The following is a 24547-nucleotide window of genomic DNA, read 5'->3' as shown; positions in this document are numbered from 1 at the left end:
GCAGTGTCATCAGCAAACAACAGCTGGCTCACCTCCCACTTTTCTCCATTTTCTTTAATCATCTCCAACCCCAGACCCACTACCCTTGCATTCACCTATCGCACCACCCCATCCATGTAAAGATTGAACAACCAGGACGACATAACACACCCCTGACGAAGTCCTACCTTTACCTCAAACTATTCACTCTCTCCATTTCTAATCCTAATGCAAGCTCTACTACTCTCATAAAAACTCTTGACTGCTCTTAACAGCTTTCCTCCTATCCCATATATCTGCACACAGTGCCTTCCTGTCCGATGAGTGATGTGGAGCATGGAGTGAAGCAAGGCATGTCTGCACTCCACAACTACCACCAAGGTCTACAGATACTTTTCATGCAGAGAATATAAATTTGGAATTCCCTACTAGATCCACCTCTAGTTTCAAAAGCCATGTAATGAAATCAAATCCCATTATTTTAGTTCAGTACATCATACATAACACAAAAATGGATATAATACCTATGTTTAACATATTTAACAGAACACATCCACCTCATTGTATAGCTAACTTTAGTACATACCACCCATCTCATAACATCACACAAATACAACCAACTGAAAAAGCACACTATTTCAAATATCTAAAATAACCTACCACCTACACCACACAATACACCCAATCAAACAGATTCATACACAGATCACAAAACAAGATCATCTCCCAAACACCTTATTCTATCAAACCCCTCCACATATTAACATGGAAAAATTCCTCCAAAGAGAAGCAAGAACCACACAAGCATGACTGTATTCAGGTCACCATCCAGCACTATCAATAATACCAACAAAGAACATGCCTGGCCACAGAAACATACAGCTCCAGATACAACCATTACACAGATGTCAAACACTTCATCTTACACTGCCTCACCCTTGCCATATCATGACAACACAATATTACTTCTTAAAATTATTTAAGGGCCAAATTGGTAACTGATGCTCATTATCTGGTACACTATACAAGTCTTACTAGTACTTAATTGAAAGGTGACAAACTTACTGAGACTGGCTGACATACAAGAACAAGTATGTGGACTTCACAGTACCTCCACTCAATGCTTTGGTTAGGTTAGATTAGGTGTGGTTGTGCTATCTCCAGCCAAATAAATAAATAAATAATTTCATAAAATTGTTACCGACTTTCCTATTGATTTGCGGTACTTATTTATGGTGTTCAAAATACTCAGAAGCTTAAGAACTATTCAATAATATAGATAATAACTGCACCTGTGAGACAGCCAAACATTACATTTACCCAACTTAAACAATGTCAATTTTATTTGGCTGCAATGTGTCATTGTTGTAAATGGGTAATACCTGAAACTAATAAGGTAACAACCATTAAATACCTATCACAGTATGAACTTGTGTCAGTATCACAAACAAAATGTCAATGAAAAAATTATCCCTGACAGCTAGAGGGAAATCCTGTTACGTAACATCTAGTTCTCTTACCTGGTGGGCTTCCCATCCACACACCACTTATGTAGGCAAGGAAGCCGCACTCTGCTGATACGCCAACCTATAATTCTACACATGACATTTATACATTAATTGCTACTGGCTGGATAGTGTATGATGTATCATAAGCAGCAACATTGTATGGAACTGTGTCAAGGTGTCGATTGGTACTGCCTTATGCAGTATAATCAAATAATATTTCTAAAATCCTTCTTTAAACACCTTATACATTTAGTTACTTCATAATACAAATTACGGTAGTAATAAGCAATAAAAGTATATCGATATTAAATATTTTCTGTACATACTTTACTAGTAGCTCCAGAAAGACAACATTACTGCAACAGCCGATAAAGACGAAGACAATTGCTGCTGCAGCTCCCATGGTGTTCTAATTTAGTGACAGAGGATCAATATTTCTCTTAATGTTTAGATATCCACTCAACAACTGTCTCTACAACTATTGTGAATGACACACCGTCACCGTTCCATGTCCGAAGTCGCACTGTTGTTTTTAGCGAAGTCTCTCCCTCCTGGTGCTGTTGAATGTTGACACCTAGGGCTTGGGTACGACTAGGGACACACATTATCTGACAATAACAAACTACTGAAAATGTAAACACCAGCAAGAATATTCACACTTATCTCAAAGAAAACCTAGATAATAAATAATAATAAATACATTTATTTGGCAAAGAATCAATATGTATGAAGTGCAGATAATGACAAGAGCACATAGTTCGAAACAAAAATTGGAAATTGCCGAGGATAACACAAAAAAGCACGTACACTTATTTCCATTGTTTCAAAATTGAAACCACTGAGAATTCGCGGTGGCTATATATTAATGGAACCAGTTTTGAGGCCTCAAGACATTCTTTACATCGAGACATTTAGGTAAAAAGCTATTCGAATTAGTTTTACTTTGAAAAAAATTGGTGAACTGTTCATAAGTAACTTCATATGGACAGGGTTGGGTATCACTCCCATAATTTGACAGGTATGCAAATCTGTATTCCAGTCAAGATGAATGTAACATACATAACATAGTCAAGATGAATATAACATACATAACATATAGCAAAGCTGTTATGCATTGTGCACACATAAATATGCAACAGAAGAGTTGCAAAAGCTGGGGGATATGAGGGTCCTCTCACAAAACAAATTAATAAACAAGTAAAATAAAAATAAAATAATTTAATATTGTGGTTGCATGTGTATTCTAACGTGTTCCAGCCCTTCAAAAGGACACACAAGTCATAAAAAAAAATCAAATCAATTCAGCCACCCTGAGTCCACTCCTGAACAAAGGCCTCCTTCACAGCATTCCATGATTCATACGACCGCGCCAACCTCTGCCATGTCACTCCTTCAAACTTCTCTATCTCGTCTCTCCACCTTCTGTCTGGTCTCCCTCTTCCATGCTTCCCATCTCGCGGCGTCCACTCAGTAACACACTTTCTCCATCGCTCATCAGTCGTTCGCACTAACTTAGCTGCCCAATTCCACTCTACTCTGCTCTGTCACCCAACTTGCTCTCTGGAAGCACATAACCCTTGCATTGGCATCCAAGAACCACCAAGAAAATAAATGGGAAACATTGCTGCCTGGCGCTCTTCATTCAATTAAATCTCAGCTCTACACAACCATCAATGCTACGCCACATGAGAGGCTCTTCTCGTACCAGCGTCGATCTTCCAGTGGTAATTCATTGCCAACTTGGTTATCTGTTCCTGGACCTGTCTTACTACGACGTCACGTTCGCGCCAGTAAATATGAACCCTTCGTTGATGAGGTTCAGTTGTTAGAGGCAAACCCACAATACGCTCATGTAAGATTTGCTGATGGACGCGAATCAATGATATCAGTGCATGACTTGGCTCCGACTGGTAACGTATCATTGTATGAGAGGCAAACGGATCTCGTCGTCAATCCTTCTATAGAGACTGGTTTGGAGATTCTTCTGGTGCCTACTGCTGACTCATCCGAGTTACAAAGGCGGAGCATGCCGACAGGAGACCTTTTGGTCCATATCTAGGTCGGATGCGAAAAAATCATAATAATGATAAATAAATAAAACTATAATAATGTAAGTAATAAATAAAATAGATAAATGCATAAGTATAGTTAGAAAACAAACAGGTAAATAGTAAATAATAATCAATTGACATGTAACTAATAATAAATGAGAAGTAAGCAAATAATGATATACAAAAAGACAAATGATAACAAAACAAATAATATAAAATAAATGATAGTCATGCATCTTGCTTCGATGCTTATCTAAATAATTCTTAAAGCTTCGAACTGAACTACATTGCACTGCCTCTGCAGGAAGTTTATTCCATTCATTAATTACACGGTTGGCGAAGTTGTTTCTACCCACTTCTGAATTAAATCTATTTACAGACGGTTTAAGGCCATTGTTTCATGTCTGATTCTCACTCAGTGTGAAAATGTTGTCACTTTTGACGTTGTCAATTCCCTTTAAAATCTTATAGACCTGTATTAAGTCACCTCTGAGTCTACACTTTTTTTTTTTTTTTTTAAGGAAAACAGGTTTATATGTTTTAGTCGATTTTCACATGACTTATTTTTGATATTTGGAATCCGTTTTGTGGCTCGCCGTTGTACTTTTTCCAATCTGTCAATGTCTTTAATAAGATTCGGTGACCATACGAAAACAGCATATTCCAAATGTGAACGAACTAACGATTTATATAGGTTGTTAATGAGTAATGGAATTTTGAAGTAAAAATATCGCACAATCAGTCCTAGAACCTTATTTGCTTTCTCAGAGGCTGAAATACACTACTTAGATGATTTGAGGTTGTTACTGATAATTACGCCTAGATCCTTTTCACTATCCACTTTTGTTAACGAATTTCCAAATAACTTGTAATCGTATTTACTGTTATTTTTACCTATGTGCGTTACCTTGCATTTACTTGTGTTAAATTTCATTAGCCACTTTTCAGACCATTGCTGTAATTTAACTAAATCTTGAATGTCTAATTGGTTTAAGTGATCATTTACCATTCCGCACAATTTTGTATAATCAGCAAATTTGGAAACAATACATTCTAGTCCGTGGTCTATATTATTTACAAAGGATTACAAAGGCGAAGCATGCCGACAAGAGACCTTTTGGTCCATATCTAGGTCGGATGCGAAAAGAAAATTATAATGATAATAAATCAAGAAATGAAAATATAATAATGTAAATAACAAAAAAAATACATAAATAGATGCAAAGGTACAGTTAGATAATAAACAAACAAGTAAATAGTAAATAATAATAAATTAACATATAACTAATAATAAATGAGATTCCAACAGACAAATGATAACAAAAGAAAAACAAATTATATGAAATAAATTATAATCATTACAGCATCTTCCTTAGGTGTTTATCTAAATGATTCTTAAAGCTTCGAACTGAACTACATTGCACTACCTGTGCAGGAAGTTTATTCCATTCATTAACTACACGGTTGGCAAAGTTGTTTCTACCTAATTCCAAATTGAATCTATTTCCGGACAGTTTGAGACCATAGTTTCTTGTCTGATTCTCATTCAATGTGAAAATTTCATTCAATGTGAAAATTTATATATACTATGAATAGAAGTGGCCCAATAACAGAACCCTGAGGAACTCCACTCGTAACATTTTTCCACTTAAAACAACTCTGTTTTAGATTATTCAACTAATTACTAGTTGGGGACGGTATCAAAAGCTTTTGCAAAGTCTAAATATATTAATTCTATATTGTTTCTTTTGTCATAATTCGAGATAACTGTGTTGTAGAATTCGAGTAAGTTAGTCACGCAAGAATGTTTCCGTCTAGATTGATAAATGATAGCCAGCATGGTTCTAGACTCTAGAACCATGCTTCCTATCATTTATCAAACAGTTACTTTCTAAATGATGTTCGATAGCATCTCTGATGATAGTTTCCATCATTTTTCCTACGATTGAAGTCAAACTTATAGGCCTATAGTTATTTGGATTATTTTTGTCACCCTTTTGAAAATAATTTCTAATGGAACACTAATCTCATATTTCATTTCCTTTATGATTCTTGGATGCCAACCATCAGGCCCTGGTGTTTTAACTTTCAGTTTCTTTAAACACCTTTTATTTATTTATTCATTTATTATTTTTTATTTCATTTACCGTAGTAAGTTTACCCTGGACTTTTCACAAGTTTCAGTTTGGAGTTCACTTTAACCCGTCTTAGGTAAAGTGGGGTCAGACAGACCCCATGCTTTTTTGTTTTTTACTTTTAATATACTAATATATTGTATATAGATATGTTCTCCCCTATACCTTCTTGACGAGTGGTGTAGTTTAAGGGGCGATAGGGTCATTCCTGAATCTTGCTCTATATAAGCTTTATAGAGCTTTAGGGCACGTCAGACCCCACTTTACCTTAGGTGTGAGTAGCGTGGGGTTTGTTAGACCCCACTTTACCTGAGTTTTTTTCATGTCATATAAATGTTTTATCATTTATACTTATGGATAAATAAGAATTTCTTTTTTATATTTTTTTATGACTGATATGTTGAATTTTGTTTGTTTTCGATGGTGATGGTATTATTTGGAATGCATCGTAATTGTGTTGACTAGGGAATCATAGTTTTATGTTCATTATAAATTTTTTTAATCTGTTTGTCGTTATTCTGGGTAACTATTGCCTACACTGTAAAAGACCAGTGTGTCAGAAACATTCAACCCCCATCTGCAATGACTGCCATTAGATTCTTCAGTATCACAAAGTCAAAATAATTACCTCCAATTTTTTCAGATTGTATGGTTTATGAAACACATTTATTATTCTTTTGTTGTGGCTCTACTTTTCCTAAGATAGTTGGGACATGGGTCTCTATAAAATGATGATGCCCAACCGCTTCACGTTTCCTGTTTTCAGTCAAGTACCCTCTAAAGTCAGCAATACCTTACTTTTCATCATTTTTTTTTCATTAAAAAATATTTCTAACAATTATAGTCACTTTCAAACATGCAAATGGAAGATGATAAGTTGAAGTACATATTTTTTTATTTCTATGACACTAAATGCAGTGGATTTTTTATTTTTTATTTTTTGAGGGGGGTAAAAAAATTCCTCCGATTTTTTTTCAGATTTTATGTTTTTTTTTTAAACACATTTATTATACATTTGTTGTAGCTCTGTTTTTCCTTAAAGATAGTTGGGACATTGGTTTCTACAAAATGATGATGACCAACCGCTTCACATTTCCTGTTTTCAGTCAAGTACCCTCTAAAGTCAGCAACACCTTATTTTTCATATTTTTTTTTTTTTTTTGTAATTTTCATTAAAAATATTTCTAACAATTATAGTCACTTTCAAGCATGTAAATGGAAGAAGATAAGTTGAAGTACATATGTTTTGATTTCTATGTCACTAAATGCAGTGAAAGTATTTTTATTGTATTTTTTGTGTTTGGGGTCTGTCAGACCTGGCTTTACCTGAGGTGTTTCCCAAAAAAAGCTTTACCTGAGCAGGGTTAAGGTGTTTCGTTTACGAATACTGAGCTAAAATAATTGTTTAAAATATCACATTCCTTCATTTGAATATTCAAGTTGACCGTCAGCAGATAATAGTGGAACAATGTGATTCCTAACAACCTTTTTAACAAAGGATTACAAAGGGGGAGCATGCCGACAGGAGACCTTTTGGTCCATATCTAGGTCGGATGCGAAAAAATCAAAATAATAATAAATGAATAGATAAAAACTATAATGTAGATAAAGAAAATAAAATACATAAATAAATGCATAGGTATGGTTAATAATAAACAAACGGGTAAATAGAAAATAATAATAAATTGATATATAACTAATAATAAATAAGAATCAAACAGACAAATGATAACAAAACAAAAACAAATAATATAAAATAAATTATAATCATTACAGCATCTTGCTTAGGTGTATATCTAAATGATTCCTAAAGCTTCGAACTGAACTACATTGCACTGCCTCTGCAGGAAGTTTATATTCATTAAATACACGGTTGGCGAAGTTGTTTCTACCTACTTCCAAATTGAATCTATTTCCGGACAGTTTGAGACCATTGTTTCTTGTCTGATTCTCACTCAGTAGTGCTGGGCAGCTACCGATGAAATTACCGGTTTTATCGGCAACAAACTGATAGCTTACCGGCAAAAATTCTGCTACCGGTAAAGCTTCGTTAACCGATAACTAGATAAGCTATACCATAGCACTCAGAGAGCGGTAACTTCGGTAAGCACGTCTCGGCTTGGTGGTACTGAGTGACGGTGGTTACAGGCTAATTACCGGTTATACTTTTATCATTAAGCAAGTATGTACCGCTAAGGTCTCGGTAAGTTTTTATAATTAAAACAGTTTTTTCGGCACTCTTTCTAATTTCTCAATAGAATTAATGTTATTTCTGTGAGCATACGAAACTGTATTAATTGTGAAAGTTTCATAAAAAAATTCCGCGTGTCGCCAAACGAAGACCCATATATGTGTGTGTATGTATATATATATATAATATATATATATATATATATATATATATATATATGTTGATAAATTGTTTAAGACAAATGAGAGAGTGATAGGTGGGGAAGGGTAAATGAAGATGGGCTGAGAATACATTTATTGTTCTTACGTTTCGGTTATTATAACCTTCCTCGGAGAACTTGTTACAGAACATCTTGGTCACAACATTTATACCCGTAGTGGGGGAACTTGTGAAGCTTCGAGTGTCAGGTTTTTTCTAGCGCATTAAGTATTAAGTGACTGGCTGCTTTAGATAGGCATATAAATCCTTCTCTGTCGTTACTATTTTCTTGGACATTTATATGTGCAGCTTCAACTGTCTTTCTCATCTTCTTTTGTAATCCTTTGTGTTAAATTTCAACTTTACTCCATTCGGGAAGGTTGTTGCATATATATATATATATACATGTTTCTTATTTATTTCCTCAATTATTTTTTCATACAAATTAGTTCATATTCTTATTTAGAAACAGAAGCATACTGGCATTTTCATCACTTAAGCACACACATATATATATATATATATACATATAGAATTGTATGCAACAGCAAATTGAGCTCTGATGAGTTTCCGATGAAGAGTTTCAAGTCTTCTAAAGATCTCTCTAGCATGGAGAGGTAAAGAAAAAACCAAGTTGCCGATAGAAGCCATCTAATGGGGTAGAACAGGATACAAGACGTTTCGCTAATCACAGTTAGCATTTTCAATTGTGACAATAGCAAAGAAATGGAAGATTATAAATACAGAAAGTAAACACTAGGAAAGATTACCAAGAAATGACCGTTATTCTGGTCTGAAACTGGGAAAGGACACTTTGAATATCGGGGAAAGGAACGCGGGATGGGGAACTGTGACCACTGGGAAAGGACACTCAGATGACCGTTACTGTGGCCTGGGTGTCCGTCGCGGACGGAGTGACTGCTCATGGGAGGGCTGATTTGTCTCGTAGCTGGGTTGTCTGGTTTGGCGGATTCTGAATGGTTTGAGGCTGGGAAGAATGGTGGGGGCTTCCTGTTGGGTGTTCAGTGTAGGTTGGCTGTATTTAATGTGGAGGGCCTCAAGGAGGGCAAGGCGGCGCTTGTCACTTTCTTGGTCTAAAATGGTGGTATTGTCCACTAGGATGGATCTGGTGATTGGAATGTTATGGGTCTCCTGAAGGTGTCGCTTAGGGCCTCCATTGTTAAGGTGGTATGTCAACCGTCTGGAAAGGCGAGTGGTAGTGAGTCCGATGTAGGAATCTTGGGGCGTACAGTCCCCAAAAGGACACTTAAACTGGTACACCAGACTCACACACTCGATGTCGGATGGGCGTGGGGAGCTGTTATTTTTCATTATAAGGTCTTTAGTCCTCTTGTTCTTATAATAAATGGCAAGTTTAATGCGGTCCATCTCGTTGGTGGGGGTCACATTGTCCTTGATGATACGAAGAAGCGCTTTCTCATCCTCCTTATAAGCGCTCGACATGTAGGCCCTATAGAACAAGGTAAAGGTATTGCCTTCTTCTACAGGAGTCTGTTGCCCTTCGTACCACTTGCTCATGACGGCCCGCAGTACACGTTGGCAGTCGCTGTTTGAGTGGCCATTGTTGACTAAGAGCTGTGTAGACCGGTCAATTTCTTTCTGGGTGGAGGTCCAACTGGAGCAATGGGTGAGGGCTCTCCTATAGAAGGATGCAATAGTAGAGTCCTTATATTTTTGAGGGCACTCACTCTCTCCATTCAAGCTCAATTTGCTGTTGCATACAATTCTATATGCCTTAAAGAAAATGTTTTGCCGCGTTACTCCAATATATACATATATGTATATATATATATATATATATATATATATATATATATATATATACATACATACATACATACATATATGGGTCTTCGTTTGGCGACACGCGGATTTTTTTTATGAAACTTTCACAATTAATACAGTTTTGTATGCTGATCACAGAAATAACATTAATTATATTGAGAAATTAAAAAAGTGCCGAAAAAAACGGTTGTAATGGTAAAAAAAAAAAAATGACCGATACCTTAGCGGTATTTACTTGCTTAATGGTAAAAGTTTAACCTGTAAAATTAGCGGGGTACTGGAACCGTCACTACCGTCACTCAGTACCACCAAGCCGAGACGTGCTTACCGCTCTCTGACTGTTATGGTATAGCTTATCGAGTTATCGGTTAACGAAGCTTTAACGGTAGCAGAATGTTTGCCGGTAAGCTATCGTTAATTAAGGTTGTTGGATAAAACCTGTAACTTTACCGGTAGCTGCCTACCACTACCACCTCCAAACGCGAACGAAAATGTATAAACCACTCCCACCCTCAGACACCCTCCATTCACTCACTCGCTCGGTAGCCGGTAGATAGCATACTATAGTAGCACCAATTAAAGTATGACCTTTTCCCTTTACAATGACATAACAATAAAAACAATATGTAAAATAGAACCAGATATATAGCTTATTAAAGGATAAAAACATTTATTTTTCGAACTCGACTCGAACTTGCGACGTCACTACTACCTCACGAGTCTTTTACCGGTAAACTGTCGGTAATTTCTGTAACTGTATTGTTGTTCACCAATAATTTCGATATTGAAATTAGCGGTATTTGCCCAGCACTATCACTCAGTGTGAATTTTTTTGTCACTTTTGATGTTGTCAATTCCCTTTAGAAAACAAATTCATATGTTTTAGTCAATTTTCGTGTGATTTATTTTTGATATTTGGAATCCGTTTTGTGGCTCGCCGTTGTACTTTTTCCAATCTGTCAATGTCTTTAATGAGATTCGGTGACCATACGGAAACAGCATGTTCCAAATGTGGACGAACTAACGATTTATTAGCTTGTTAATGAGTGGTGGACTTTTGAAGTCAAAAGATCGCGAAATCAGTCCTAGAATCTTATTTGCTTTCTCAGAGGCTGAAATACACTGCTTGGATGATTTGAGATCGTTACTGATAATTACGTCGAGATCTTTTTCACTATTCACTTTTGTTAACGAATTTTCAAATAACGTGTAATCGTATTTACTGTTATTTTTACCTATGTGCATTACCTTGCATTTACTTGTGTTAAATATCATCAGCCACTTTTCAGACCATTGCTGTATTTTATCTAAATCTTCTTGAATATCTAATTGGTTTAAATGATCATTTGCCATTCCGCACAGTTTTGTATCATCAGCAAATTTGGAAACAGTAGATTTCAGTCCGTGGTCTATATAATATATATATACTATGGATAGAAGTGGCCCAAGAACGGAACCCTGAGGAACTTCACCTGTAACAATTTTCCATCTAGAAGTTTTTCCATTTAAACCGTGTTTTCGATCATTCAACCAATTACTAGTCCAACTTAATAGGCTACCACTTATTCCGTGTGAAGCTAATTTAGTAAGTAGTCTTTCGTGGGGGATGGTATCAAAAGCTTTTGCAAAGTCTAGATATATTAAATCTATATTGTTTCTTTTGTCACAATTCGAGATAACTGTGTTGTAGAATTCGAGTAAGTTAGTCACGAAAGAACGTTTTCGTCTGAAACCATGCTGGCTATCAATTATCAAACGGTTACTTTCTAAATTATGTTCGATAGCATCTCTGATGATAGTTCCCATTATTTTTCCTACGATTGAAGTCAAACTTATAGGCCTATAGTTATTTGGATTTTTTTTGTCACTTTTTTTAATGTGGGAGTAACGTTAGCTAGCTTCCATTCTCTTGGGACATCTCCGGATATGATGGGTTTCTTGAAAATAATTTTTAATGGAACAACAATCTCATTTTTCATTTCCTTTAAGATTCGTGGATGCCTAGAGTTTCTCTATACACCTTTTAATTTTTCTTTTGTTATATTTACCGAAGTGAGTAAGTTTACCCTAGACTTTTCACAGGTTTCAATTTGGAGTTCACTTTGAGGTGTTTCATTTACGAATACTGAGCTAAAATAATTGTTTAAAATATTACACATTCCTTCATTTGAATATTCAAGTTGACCGTCAGCAGATAATAGTGGACCAATGTGATTCCTAACAACCTTTTTATCTCTAATGCAACTATAGAATTCTTTGGGATTATCTTTGGATTTATCAGCGATATTCATTTCGTACTGTCGTTTTCGTTTTTTTTTTATTGGCTTTGTTAAATCTCTCTGTATTGATACATAAATTCCATAGTCATCAGATGTATCCGAGCACTTATATTTCTCATAAGCCTGTCTCTTTTTATCTCTAATGTAACTATAGATTTCTTTGGGATTCTCTTTTGATTTATCAGCGATATTCATTTCGTATTGTCGTTTTCGTTTTTTGATTGTCTTTTTTAAACCTCTCTGTATTAAACCATAACTTTGATAGCTAGTCATAAGATGCACCCGAGCACTTGTATTTCTTATAAGCCTGTCTGTTTTTAGCAATACTTTTTTCAGTTTCTTTGTCAAGCCATTTCGGGCGAGCCTGATTTGGGGGATGTTTGTCTTTAAATGGGATATAAGTATGAATAATCTTAGTAAGCGTAATTTGAAATATTTCCCTCATCTGATCTACTGTACAGGTCTTTCGCTTAATTTTGCCTCCCAATCTGTAAGCTGAAGTTCCTGACGTAGTCCTATGAACTGAGCTTTGCTGAAATCTGGTATTTTAGAAACACAATTATCTATTCTAAAAAAAAATTGTTGTTTGAATCTAAGTTGTGATCACTATTGAAACAGTTTCATCGACTTTTACATCAGTTATCATGCTTTTGCGGCTAGTGATCAATAGATCGAGTAAGTTTCCCTGTCTTCAGTGGCGGCGCCAGGGGGGGGGGGCTTTAGCCCCCCAACTGAAATGAGCAAATTGAAAATTTAAAACACTCATTGAAATAATTTTATTAAGTGGAATTTTTAATTGCCAGGGCTAAAGATTTGTCAGCCATCAGTGCTAGCCCTACCATTAACCCCCTCCCCTTCTGAAATGAGGATAATATATGTGTATTATCATATTACTATTAGCCCCCCAAAAAAATTCCTCAGCCCCTCCTTAGCCTCTCCAACTAAAAATTCCTGGCGCCGCCACTGCCTGTCTTGTGGGCTCTTTTACATGCTGAATTAGGTTATTGTCACCGAGAATATCAATCAAGCGAGTACCTATATAGCCATGTTCAAGGGTCATCCAATCTATGACAGCAAAATTGAAATCACCCATTATCAATAAGTCCCGGTTGGAGAAACTAGACAGTTCTTGAATGATAATGTCTTTGGCCTATATATTACACCTACATTCATTTTTTGTCCGTTTGTTTGGGTTAATTCTACCCACAATGTATAATATGTATAGGCCTACTGTTTCACTTTCTCTAAAACACAAGCATGGACACAAGCTTCGTACAACTGTAGTGACGCAGCCACAGGCGGTCACACACTTCCCATAGTTGGCAAGAGGTGAATATGAGCTAGCCAATCAGGAGCCAGCAAATGGTTCTCGAGCGGCTAGCGACCTCTCTTGCCAACTACGCTGAGCCGCGAGCGACCCTTAAATAGGGCAGCGGCGGCCAGTCAGGGCAGAATAGTAATAGCCACGGCAGCAGCAACAACATCTTGTCCAGTCTTGTAACCATCCCATCGAGCCTCGCCGTCATCACCCGCCACCGCCTCTGACGTTAGGCTCACCGCCCAGCTACGACTGATCAGATCCACTAACCAGTGGCTATTACTTGTGGTTTTACCAAAGAGATTAGAATAAGAGACCAAAGTGAATTTCATTTTCCCTGGCTTGTTCGAACCAAACCACTACAAATTGGTGACCCCGGTGAACGACAACCAGGATTATGGAAAATTCACAAGTGAAACTTCCCAGTTTCTTCCGTGACTTGGAGAGCTGGCAACTTCACACAGAAGCCTATTTAGCCACTCAAGGTGACGTTCCGGACCACCAAGCCTTCGGCGCGTACATCGCCGCTCTACCAACGGACGTCATCGCCCTTGTCCGTAACGCCGTCTCTTCTCCTCCGGAAGAAGGCAAGTGTGCCGCCCTCAAGACTGCCTTACGGAAGCTATGCGCCAGGCCTGACGACCAGCTCTACCGAGATATCCAGCAGAGCGAACTCGGCGACACCACCCCCTCACAGCTATACACCCGTATGGTCAACCTCAACACCCGGGCAAAGGTGTCATTGCCCAAGGAACTCCTCCGCTCCATTCACCTCTCCAAGATGCCGGACGCCCTCCACTTACACCTGGAAGCTCTAGCCGGCGATAAGGACGACGAACAATACTGCGAAATAGCAGATAGGTTGTTCCAGCGACATACCTCGGTACACAAACCAGTGCATAGTGTTCGTGCAAAGTGTAGTGACAACCCAGGTGTTACCGACCATAGTGCTGTGAGTGAAAACATTCCCATGTCATATAGTGCCAGTGACCAAAGTATGCAGCAACTACGGCAGGAAGTCGTCGACATGAAGACCTTGCTCAACCAGTTGCTTGCCGAGAAGGGACCCCCCCCCTCAACCACCACCTAGCCCCGCTCCACGACAGGATACTGCCTCCTGTTGGTACCATACCCGCTTCGGAGCCAAGGCGCTCAGATGCACACAACCATGCAGCTGGTCGCAGGGAAACGCCAAACGCGGGGGTCGGTAAGCACTCCTACCCCCGCTAACCATACTCACACCCTCCTCTCAGTGCGTGATCGCCACTCTGGCCTCTCTTTCCTGGTAGACACGGGCTCAGCCGTCAGCATCATACCCCCGACGGAAGAACCCAACCACGGTACACGGTGGCCATCCTACGACCTGCTTGCAGCCAACGGTACGCCCATTGCAACGTACGGCAGCCACCACAGCGTCCTGGACCTCCACGATGTCAAGTTCCCTTGGACATTCGTCATAGCAGCGGTCCAGCACCCCATTCTTGGCTACGACTTCCTCCAGCATTACAATATGGTAGTTAGTGCCAAGGATAACTGCTTGTACCACGGCACAACAAGCATACCGGGAACCACCACTAACGCCAAATCCCACCAGATATCGTCCCTCCAGTCCGCTGGCGATTATGTACGCATCCTACAGGAGTTTCCCCAGCTAACATCGCCAGACAAGACCAACACCACCACCACCCCTCACAACATCATGCACCACATCCAGACATCTGGACCGCCAGTACACAGCAAGCCTCGACGACTTTCCCCAGAGAAGTTAGCCGCTGCCAAACAGGAGTTCCAAGAACTCCTAGACCAGGACATCATCCAACCATCGGAGAGTGCTTGGGCATCACCACTCCACATGGTTCCCAAGCCACCCCCACCGCCCAACCAATGGCGGGCTTGCGGTGACTACCGTCAACTTAACCGCATCACGAAGCCCGACCGCTACCCCATCCCTCACGCTCAAGACTTCCACTTCAAGCTTCACGGGAAGCAGGTCTTCTCCAAAATTGACCTGGTCAGGGCGTTTCATCAAATCCCTGTAGCGCCGGAAGACGTCCAGAAGACAGCCATAGCCACTCCGTTCGGTCTCTTCGAGTGGAAGATGATGGCCTTTGGCCTCCGGAATGCCGCCCAGACGTTCCAGAGGTTCATAGACCATGCCCTCAGAGACTTCGACTTCATCACCGTTTACATCGACGACATCCTCGTAGCCTCCGATACCCACGACCAACACCGCCAACACCTCCGCCTCCTCTTCCGCCGCCTCCAAGATTATGGCCTCCGGGTACATCCGTCCAAGTGTCTCCTCGGAGTTTCATCTCTCGACTTCCTCGGACACCGCATCTCAACAGCAGGTCTGTATCCTCTCCCTCAGAAAGTAGACACAATCCAAGATTTCCCACAGCCAACAACCATTAAGATGCTCCGACGATTCCTAGGAATCGTCAATTATTACCACAGATTCATCCCCAACGCAGCTGCAAAACTCGCTCCCTTGAACGACCTCACCAAGAACCATTCCAAGCGGTCGGTCAAACCTGTGAGATGGTCTTCCGAAGCGACCCAGGCATTCGAACAAGCCAAGGCGGCAATCGCTGAAGCCGCACGCTTGTCCTACCCAGTAGCTCACGCACCCACATTCCTTACCACTGATGCCTCCTCCACAGCAATTGGCGCCGTCCTCCAACAGAAGATCAACGGCCAGCTCCAGCCTATCGCCTTTTTCTCCAAATGTCTGGACCCTCCTCAAATTCGCTATAGCGCCTTTGACAGGGAACTGCTAGCCATAGTCTCGGCTGTCAAGCACTTCCTTTACTTCCTGGAAGGCCGGCCTTTCGTTATCCTTACAGACCACAAGCCACTCGCCCATGCCCTAGACAGAGTCTCCGACCATCACTCCCCAAGAGTCTCCCGGCAGCTGTCCTTCCTCTCCCAATTTGATACTCGCATTGAATACATCAAGGGAGAGGATAACCAGGTAGCCGACGCCTTGTCTAGAATCACCTCCAGCATCCTCCCTAACCACAACATAGACTACGCACGCATCGCCGCATCTCAGAACAACGACGGTGAACTCCGCCTCCTACGTATGCACGACACCTCATCCCTACAGCTAAGACAGCTTCCCAACAACCCCGTACCATTGTGGTGTGACATCTCCACAGGCAAACCCCGTCCGTACATCCCCGCCTGTCACCGTAAGGACGTCTTCTCCTCCTTCCATGACCACAGTCATCCGGGTATCCGCGCGACACAACGCCTCATCACGGATCGAGTCGTCTGGCCAGGCATCAACAAGGATGTCAGACAATGGACCCGGACCTGCCTCCCCTGCCAGACGGCCAAGGTTACGCGCCACGTCCACGCACCACTCCAGCGTTTTCCTGCACCAACGGCACGTTTCCAGTCAGTTCATGTGGACATTGTGGGCCCCCTTCCGCCTTCTCGCGGCATGCGTTACCTCCTTACGTGTATCGACAGATACACCAGGTGGCCAGAAGCGATCCCCCTTCCGGATATATCCGCCGAGACGACCGCCCGTGCTTTCCTCTCTGGATGGGTATCCAGATTCGGCGCACCTCACATCATTGTCACCGATAGGGGCCCCCAGTTCGAATCTGACCTATGGTCCAGCCTCCTCAAGTTCCTTGGCACCAAACGTAACCGGACCACCGCTTACCACCCCCAAGCCAATGGACTCGTGGAACGGTTCCACCGCCAACTGAAGGAGTCGCTGAAGGCACAACCCTCATGCGACTGGGTCGACGCCCTTCCCCTGGTGCTTCTCACGATCCGCGTCACACCTAAGGTCGACAATGACATTTCCCCATCGCAGCTACTTTACGCTGAGAACCTTCGCCTCCCTGGGGAAATTGCCACGCCTGCCGTCGGCGATCCGGATCGTCACGCCCTCCTCCAACTCATCAAGGACACATTCGCCAACACCCGTCCAACACCCCCTCGTCCACCACAACCACAGCCGGAGCACCTTCCCCCGGCCCTGTCTACAAGTGACTACGTCTTCGTCAGGAAAGACTCCACACGAGCTCCTCTTCAGTGCCCATACGACGGCCCCTTCCGAGTCCTCAGCAGATCACCAAAGTACTTCGTGATCAACCGAGGTGCCAAACCGGATAGCGTCTCCATCGACAGGCTCAAGCCGGCCCATCTCCCCATCAATCCCCCTACCAAACCTCCAGGGCCACTACAATACATCTTACAACATGGTCCTAACCCCATCCTCACCACCGAACCAAGTCATTCCTCACCCCCCGAAACACTCTCCCTTCCAAACCAACACTCCCCTCCTGCCCCTGACTCTTCACCATACACAGATCACACGCACACGACAGCGAACCCTTCTCCTTCTCCCACCCCGCAACCACATCCTTCTACAACTGTTCCCGGCACCCCGCAAGATCCTCCCCACCCTACGCCCCCACTCTACCATGCAATGCAACAATTCTCACCCAACCTTATGTCTCCACAGCTCCATACTCAACCGACCCCACCTCGCCAGGCATCTGACTTCGACCACACCACCCTGCATTCGAGCCCCCCTCCATCAAGGCCCTCCTCGCCAGACATGCCCCCTGATGAAATGACCACACGTTTTGGGCGAGTGATACGAAGGCCACACCGATTCAACCACGTCGCGCGCGTCGCTCCCTATCTCCCTCGACGCCCGCTCTCGAAGAGAGGGGGAGTGGTGTAGTGACGCAGCCACAGGCGGTCACACACTTCCCATAGTTGGCAAGAGGTGAATATGAGCTAGCCAATCAGGAGCCAGCAAATGGTTCTCGAGCGGCTAGCGACCTCTCTTGCCAACTACGCTGAGCCGCGAGCGACCCTTAAATAGGGCAGCGGCGGCCAGTCAGGGCAGAATAGTAATAGCCACGGCAGCAGCAACAACATCTTGTCCAGTCTTGTAACCATCCCATCGAGCCTCGCCGTCATCACCCGCCACCGCCTCTGACGTTAGGCTCACCGCCCAGCTACGACTGATCAGATCCACTAACCAGTGGCTATTACTTGTGGTTTTACCAAAGAGATTAGAATAAGAGACCAAAGTGAATTTCATTTTCCCTGGCTTGTTCGAACCAAACCACTACACAACAGAACCCCCCCCCCCCGCCACCTTTCTTGTGGTCTCTATCCTGATGAAAGTTTTGAAATACCGCAATATTAGATTCAGCTTCAAACTCTTTACCATTTAACCATGTCTCGGTTATTCCTATCATATCGAGATTTTCGCTTTTGACATACGCTTGTATTTCTTGGAATTTGCTCCTAATACTACGAGCATGGTTTTAAAAAACTCGTGATTATTTCTTTTTGAGTTTCAATACCATACCTTACATTATAATTTTGTTCTTTATTGACACCTTGCTCTATATTGATATTTGGTCCTTAATTGACATTCAATGCCTCATTAACATTTCCCCCATAACGGACATCTGGTCCCTCACGGTCATCCGATCTCTTTTGTAAAGTTTGCCCCTCTCATACTGCCTCTGCATCATTTGAGTGTCCCCCGACTACTTCTAGAAGTTCCTGAAACATACTACTGGCACCTCATCATCTTCATTCCAGTCTATGAATTACACGTCTGATACTCTGCAGTTTTCTCTCAAATAGTTGTGCAGTACAACAGATGCAAATATAAATGTGCAAACATATTCAGGCTTCGGTGTAATGGCTAACCTGAATACTCTAAATTTAGTAGCAAGTATACTAAATGTATTTTCTGAAACCCATCTTGTTCATTGACAGTCTGCAATTAGATATGTTGATTAGCATTCAGATTTTTATCTGGAAAGGGCTTCATCAGGCCTAAGAGGAAAGACATCATCATCAACAATGACATATGTTAAGTTCATTATACAAAAAGGGAGTGTTGAAGGTGAAGGGACATCAAGTCTGTTTCCTAACTATGCATGAAGATTGCGACTCCATAAACTAAAATCACTCGCCCTGGCTTGTGCTCCAACATGAATTTCATGAATTTCTACTTTGTATCAACAAGTGCTAACAAATGCCATGGTTAATTTCATAGTCATAATACTCTGGCCCATTACCAGGTGGTTTTGTTACTAGGAAGCACTTCCTGTCCATAGTTCCTATACACAAGGGAAAGTTCTATAAGCAATTAAATCTACTTGGCACTTGCTGCCATTCTTCAGTAGTTCTTATTGTCTTCAAGTTGGTGTCTTTAAGGATTCTATAGATGGCAGAATATACTTCTGGAACAATGTCTAAAATAAGGTTGTGACTCATCCTACACTGGAATGCCAGGGATCAATGTGTTTCTCCTGGAAAAGAAAAGAAAGAAAGAAAGAAAAAAAAAAGTTAAGCTTTCCTAAGTACTACGGTAACTGGGTATTATTTTGTTTACACACTTCAGCAAGCTGATACTTTCACCATCACCACTATATTGAATTCTAAATTCTAAATCTCTTTTTCTTGGTATCATTCCATATCACGTAAACACATTTTTCATTTCTTTCTATTTCGTATTTATTATTTTTCTTTTTTCCTATGGAATGATTAGGTTAGATTAATGATTATTGTTCTTATTCTTTATTTGATCCTACTCCACCAGAGTGCTTTGTAGGACCAACAATTTTTCTTACTTATACTAGAAATACACCCAACAACACTGACAAAAAAAAAAAAAAAAAACTACAAAGATTTGAACAACATAAAATTCCTTAAAAAAAAAAAAAAAAAAAAAAAAAAAAAAAGACAACCAAAAACAGAAGGTGAGAAGCCACTGAGACATTTGTTTTGGGTGGCCATTGAAACCAAGTTCGAATAGACAGAATATAATATATATTTTTATACAACTGACAATGCGTACGCACACCACAAAGGCTGACTTCTAGTGGTGGGCAGCTACCGGTAAAGTTACCGGTTTTATCGGTAACAACCTTAACGGTAGCTTACCGGCAAAAATGCTGCTACCGTTAAGGTTCCGTTAACCGATAAGCTATACCATAACACTCGGAGAGCGGTAAGCACGTCTCGGCTTGGTGGTACTGAGTGACGGTACTGACGATAGTGGTGGGCAGCTACCGATAGTTACGGGTTTTATCGGTAACAACCTTGACGGTAGCTTACCAGCAAAAATTCTGCTACCGTTAAGGCTCCGTTAACCGATAAGCTATACCATAACACTCAGAGAGCGGTAAGCACGTCTCGGCTTGATGGTACTGAGTGACAATACTGACGGCCCACTGTACCGCTAATTTTACTGGTTAAACTTTTACCATTAAGCAAGTATGTACCGCTAAGGTCTCGGTAATTATTTTACCATTAAAACCGTTTTTTTTGGCATTTTTGTCAATTTCTCAATAGAATTAATGTTATTTCTGTGATCAGCATACGAAATTATATTAATTGTGAAAGTTTCATCGAAAAATTCCGCGTGTCGCCAAATGAAGACTCATATATTATATATATATATATATATATATATATATATATATATATATATATATATGCTAGTGATGAAAATGCCAATATGCTTCTGTTTCTAAATAAGAATATGAACTAATTTGTATGAAAAGATAATTGGGGAAATAAATAAAAAATATGCTAACAATTAAATCTAATATATCCTTGAGTATTCACCTTGGTCTTTGGATCACGTGCTGGGCTAATTTGTATGAAATAAGTATTAAAACAAGGGAACATTAAAAGCAGTTTTTAGGAAAACATCTATTACAAATTAGTCAGTTTAGGTTAGTTTTTAAGAAAACATTTATTACAATTTAGTCAAAGCTTTATATGTGTATGTGTGTGTATTAACAAAACTCCCACTCCCACATGCACCCTCCAAACATGCAGAGGCGGACAAAAGTTTATACACCACACCCACCCTCAGACACCCTCCTTTCACTCACTTGCGCGGTAGATAGCATACTAAAGTAGCACCAATTAAAGTATGACTTTACAATGACATAACAATCAAAATAATATGTAAAATAGAACCAGACATATAGCTTATTAAAGGACAAAAACATTGATTTTTCAGGAGAGACAGTTAAACTGGGAGGCTGGATACTGTAGATAGGCGGCATGCTTCTACCTCTAACTTTGATAACGCACTGATATCTATAAAATTCAAAATCATGTGTTTACTGTTGAGAATCATAGCTTGCTTCCGATTGGTGGGAGGAGTTGCCAGATATCTCCATAAACACAATATCGTAAACAAAATAGAACTGGCTATCGAAATTTTTACTTTATTTCAATATACAGAATATGCAATGGGGTTGTGACTACACACCATAGTAGGATGAAATTTGTTTAAAGATTTAAGTCATAATGGCGACTACTACCTCACGAGTCTTTAACCGGTAACATACCGGTAATTCCGGTAACGGCATTGTTGTTTACCGGTAATTCCGGTACTGAGATTAGCGGTATTTGCCCAGCACTACTGACTTCAACTAACAAGCTCTCGCTTTGCGCGGGAAAGACGTGCATCGCATTTGTAATATCTACTAATATTACCATTATACATACTGTACACATGATTACAATAAACAACAAAACAATGAACAACAAATCATACGACAACTTTACAAAGAGGGGGAAACATACAACTCCCCAAACAAGCAACACATCAGTACAATGTACGATATGTTATACAACACACACTACGCCAACACACATTACAGTACTTATAATCTACTTCACAGAATCCTCATCAAGATAGCTTTTGACAAAAGCAATGCTTCTTTGATTTAATCCACACACCATAACAATATTGTTAATCTGACAGTTAAAGTTCAAATTACAATAAAATAATAATCCCAAGTCACGAACATTCTCAGATATGCTGATAAAATTACCATCAATATATATTTTCAGTACAAATGCTACTTAGTGTATTCTTGCGACCCACTTATATATATACTAATTTTTACTCTCATTCAGTTTTATATGCTTTTTATTCATCCAACCCTTTACATACTGAAAAACATTATCAATCTTTTCAAATGTTTGAATATTGTTGGCAAATAATTTAATCTGTAAACCATGCTGATGTATAATAGCTCTGATAATCCTGTTGTATAGATACAAAATAGTATCAGGCCCAAAATATTACCTTAAGGGACACCTGGTTTTAGAGCATGGTGGACGGTCATTTTCCTTCTAGTCATTTTCCCTCTATTGAAAATTGACGCAAATTCCTGGACAGTGGAAGAAGGTGGTAGATGAGGTGGTGTGGGTAACACGTACCTTAAGTGATTGATGAAGGGAGGGGGAAGATAGCTGCAGTTGGGGAACCGAAGTCCAGGCGATTTTTATCACATCTCGGGACCACTCGCCTTCCCTCCAAGGCAAGCGTGAGTAAATCAAAGAGGGGGGAGGGGTATGATGGGACAACTCATTAAGTGAACCGTCCTAGGCTAATGAAACCCAGAACTCCTATTGTGAGTTTTAATGAATTGAATAATTAAACACTAAAATTATGCTACTTGACATTAAATAAGGGTTTTAACAGTTGGATTCACACATACATCCTATCTATCCTATCTCCCTGCGCGCCTATCTAGGGGTCCTATCTATTAAATACTCCTTGTTACTTGCTATTATCCTTAGAGGGTCTCTGCTGGGTGAGGGGATGACTTCCATGGGGTACTGTTCCTCGTTCTGGCAGGATGCTTTTGCTATTGAAGTATATCATTGTTGTCGATCACGGCGGGAACCCAGGTCATCCTTTGTGATTAGCCTCGTGGAGGGGGAGCAGGATTGAACACGTAGGAGGCTTCTCGTGTACGCTATCCAGTTCCTTTCAGGTCAGTGTCCCGAGGAAAGGGGGTACAGATACGTACGTGACCCCTTGATACACAAATGTTTGGTTCACTGGAGGCTGGAGGCCTCTAGTCACTATGATAGTCGGGATGATACACACAGCACTCCACCTGATAAGTTCGGAGGGGGATTTGACCCGCTAATACTCCTTTAAAGTCCACAGTGCGTAAGCACTCACTTAAGGATGCAAATCCTTAATAACCACATGAGGGAGGATAGGGCGCGATTTGGCTCTCCAGGACGTGAGCGGCCCGAACCTCCCTGATTGACTTTAATGGGTAGACTGCGCGTGTCCTGCGACAGGTCAGGTCACGATGTCCGCTAGCCGGCTTCCGACGTTGCCAATAGTTCTATGTCTCCGTCCCTAGTTGTGAAGGGTACTACGAATAATGTTCATGTGGGAGGTGACACAGTTGCAATTGTTCTTTGAGGTAGACACTGTTCACGAGCGGGTTAAACACAATCCTAATTATTCTAATTGCCTAGCTTAAACAAATATGTGGCAGCGCGCAGGGGGGGGGGAGGGGGTGTGTTTGAGCGCTTTGTGTGGGCGCGAAAACCGTTGAGCCTGGCTCTGAGAACACAAATCAAAAGGGGGGGGGTGTTTCTAGATAATTAGAAGTCTCTCCCTTCGTTAAGGCACTGAAATTGATTGTCAAAAATGACATGACAGATAAAGAGGATAACGAGGAGGAGAAAGGACAGGATGCAGCTACTAGAAGTCTTAAGGACTCTGGTAATTCCCCCGAGTATAGGGAATAAAGGGCCGTAGTGGTGAGAAATCGGACGTGAGAAAATGGGAAGGGAGACAACGAGCTGGGTGTCACAATTTAAAAAATTGTGACACAGGTTATGAACCAAAAAAGAGGAGGGAGGGGGCGGTCTCCCCTATGGCTTGAAGCTGGGAGATGAAGGCTGGTCATTCATCAAGAGTAGAGAACCAGTTTCTGGCTTGCTTTTGACCTCTTCGTTTCGGTTGAGGGCTTCGAGTGCCGGAGTCTCAGTGGTGACAGTTTCTTCAACATGGATGCTGTTGATTGCAATGGTTTCAATAGGGGGGTGGAGGGTGTGATCCTGACTCCAGGGGGGCAGTTTGCCCCATACTACAGAACCTGCAGGGGTGACGAAAAGTTCGACATCCATGAAACGCGTGGCGCGTTTAAAGACTAATGACATGTGGTCACTGCCTAATATAATGGTGACATTGGAAGCTTGGTCCGATGGAGCTTCATTTGCGATAGGGATGCCTTGCGACTTGAG

General features: G+C 40.9%; 1 protein-coding gene across 2 annotated transcripts in view; it reads right to left on the bottom strand.

The window, feature by feature from the left end:
* The window catches only part of LOC143034658 (UDP-xylose and UDP-N-acetylglucosamine transporter-like), a 251693-nt gene that overhangs the window by 168736 nt on the left and 58410 nt on the right, over positions 1–24547 (bottom strand). The window contains exon 1 of one of the 2 annotated variants that reach the window (XM_076201015.1): positions 1814–2045. The exons of the other annotated variant lie outside the window; for it this stretch is intronic. Coding sequence (XP_076057130.1) covers positions 1814–1890 — 77 coding nt within the window. The 5' untranslated portion in view covers positions 1891–2045. Of the gene's footprint in view, positions 1–1813; positions 2046–24547 lie in introns of those variants that run through there. 2 annotated transcript variants of the gene reach the window in all.

The sequence above is a fragment of the Oratosquilla oratoria genome, chromosome 17 (assembly GCF_046742065.1).
Source record: "Oratosquilla oratoria isolate Oo_2021 chromosome 17, ASM4674206v1, whole genome shotgun sequence".
Lineage (NCBI taxonomy): Eukaryota > Metazoa > Arthropoda > Malacostraca > Stomatopoda > Squillidae > Oratosquilla > Oratosquilla oratoria.
The sequence above is the reverse complement of the archived record's forward strand: the minus strand, read 5'-3'. Positions and strand labels throughout refer to the sequence as shown.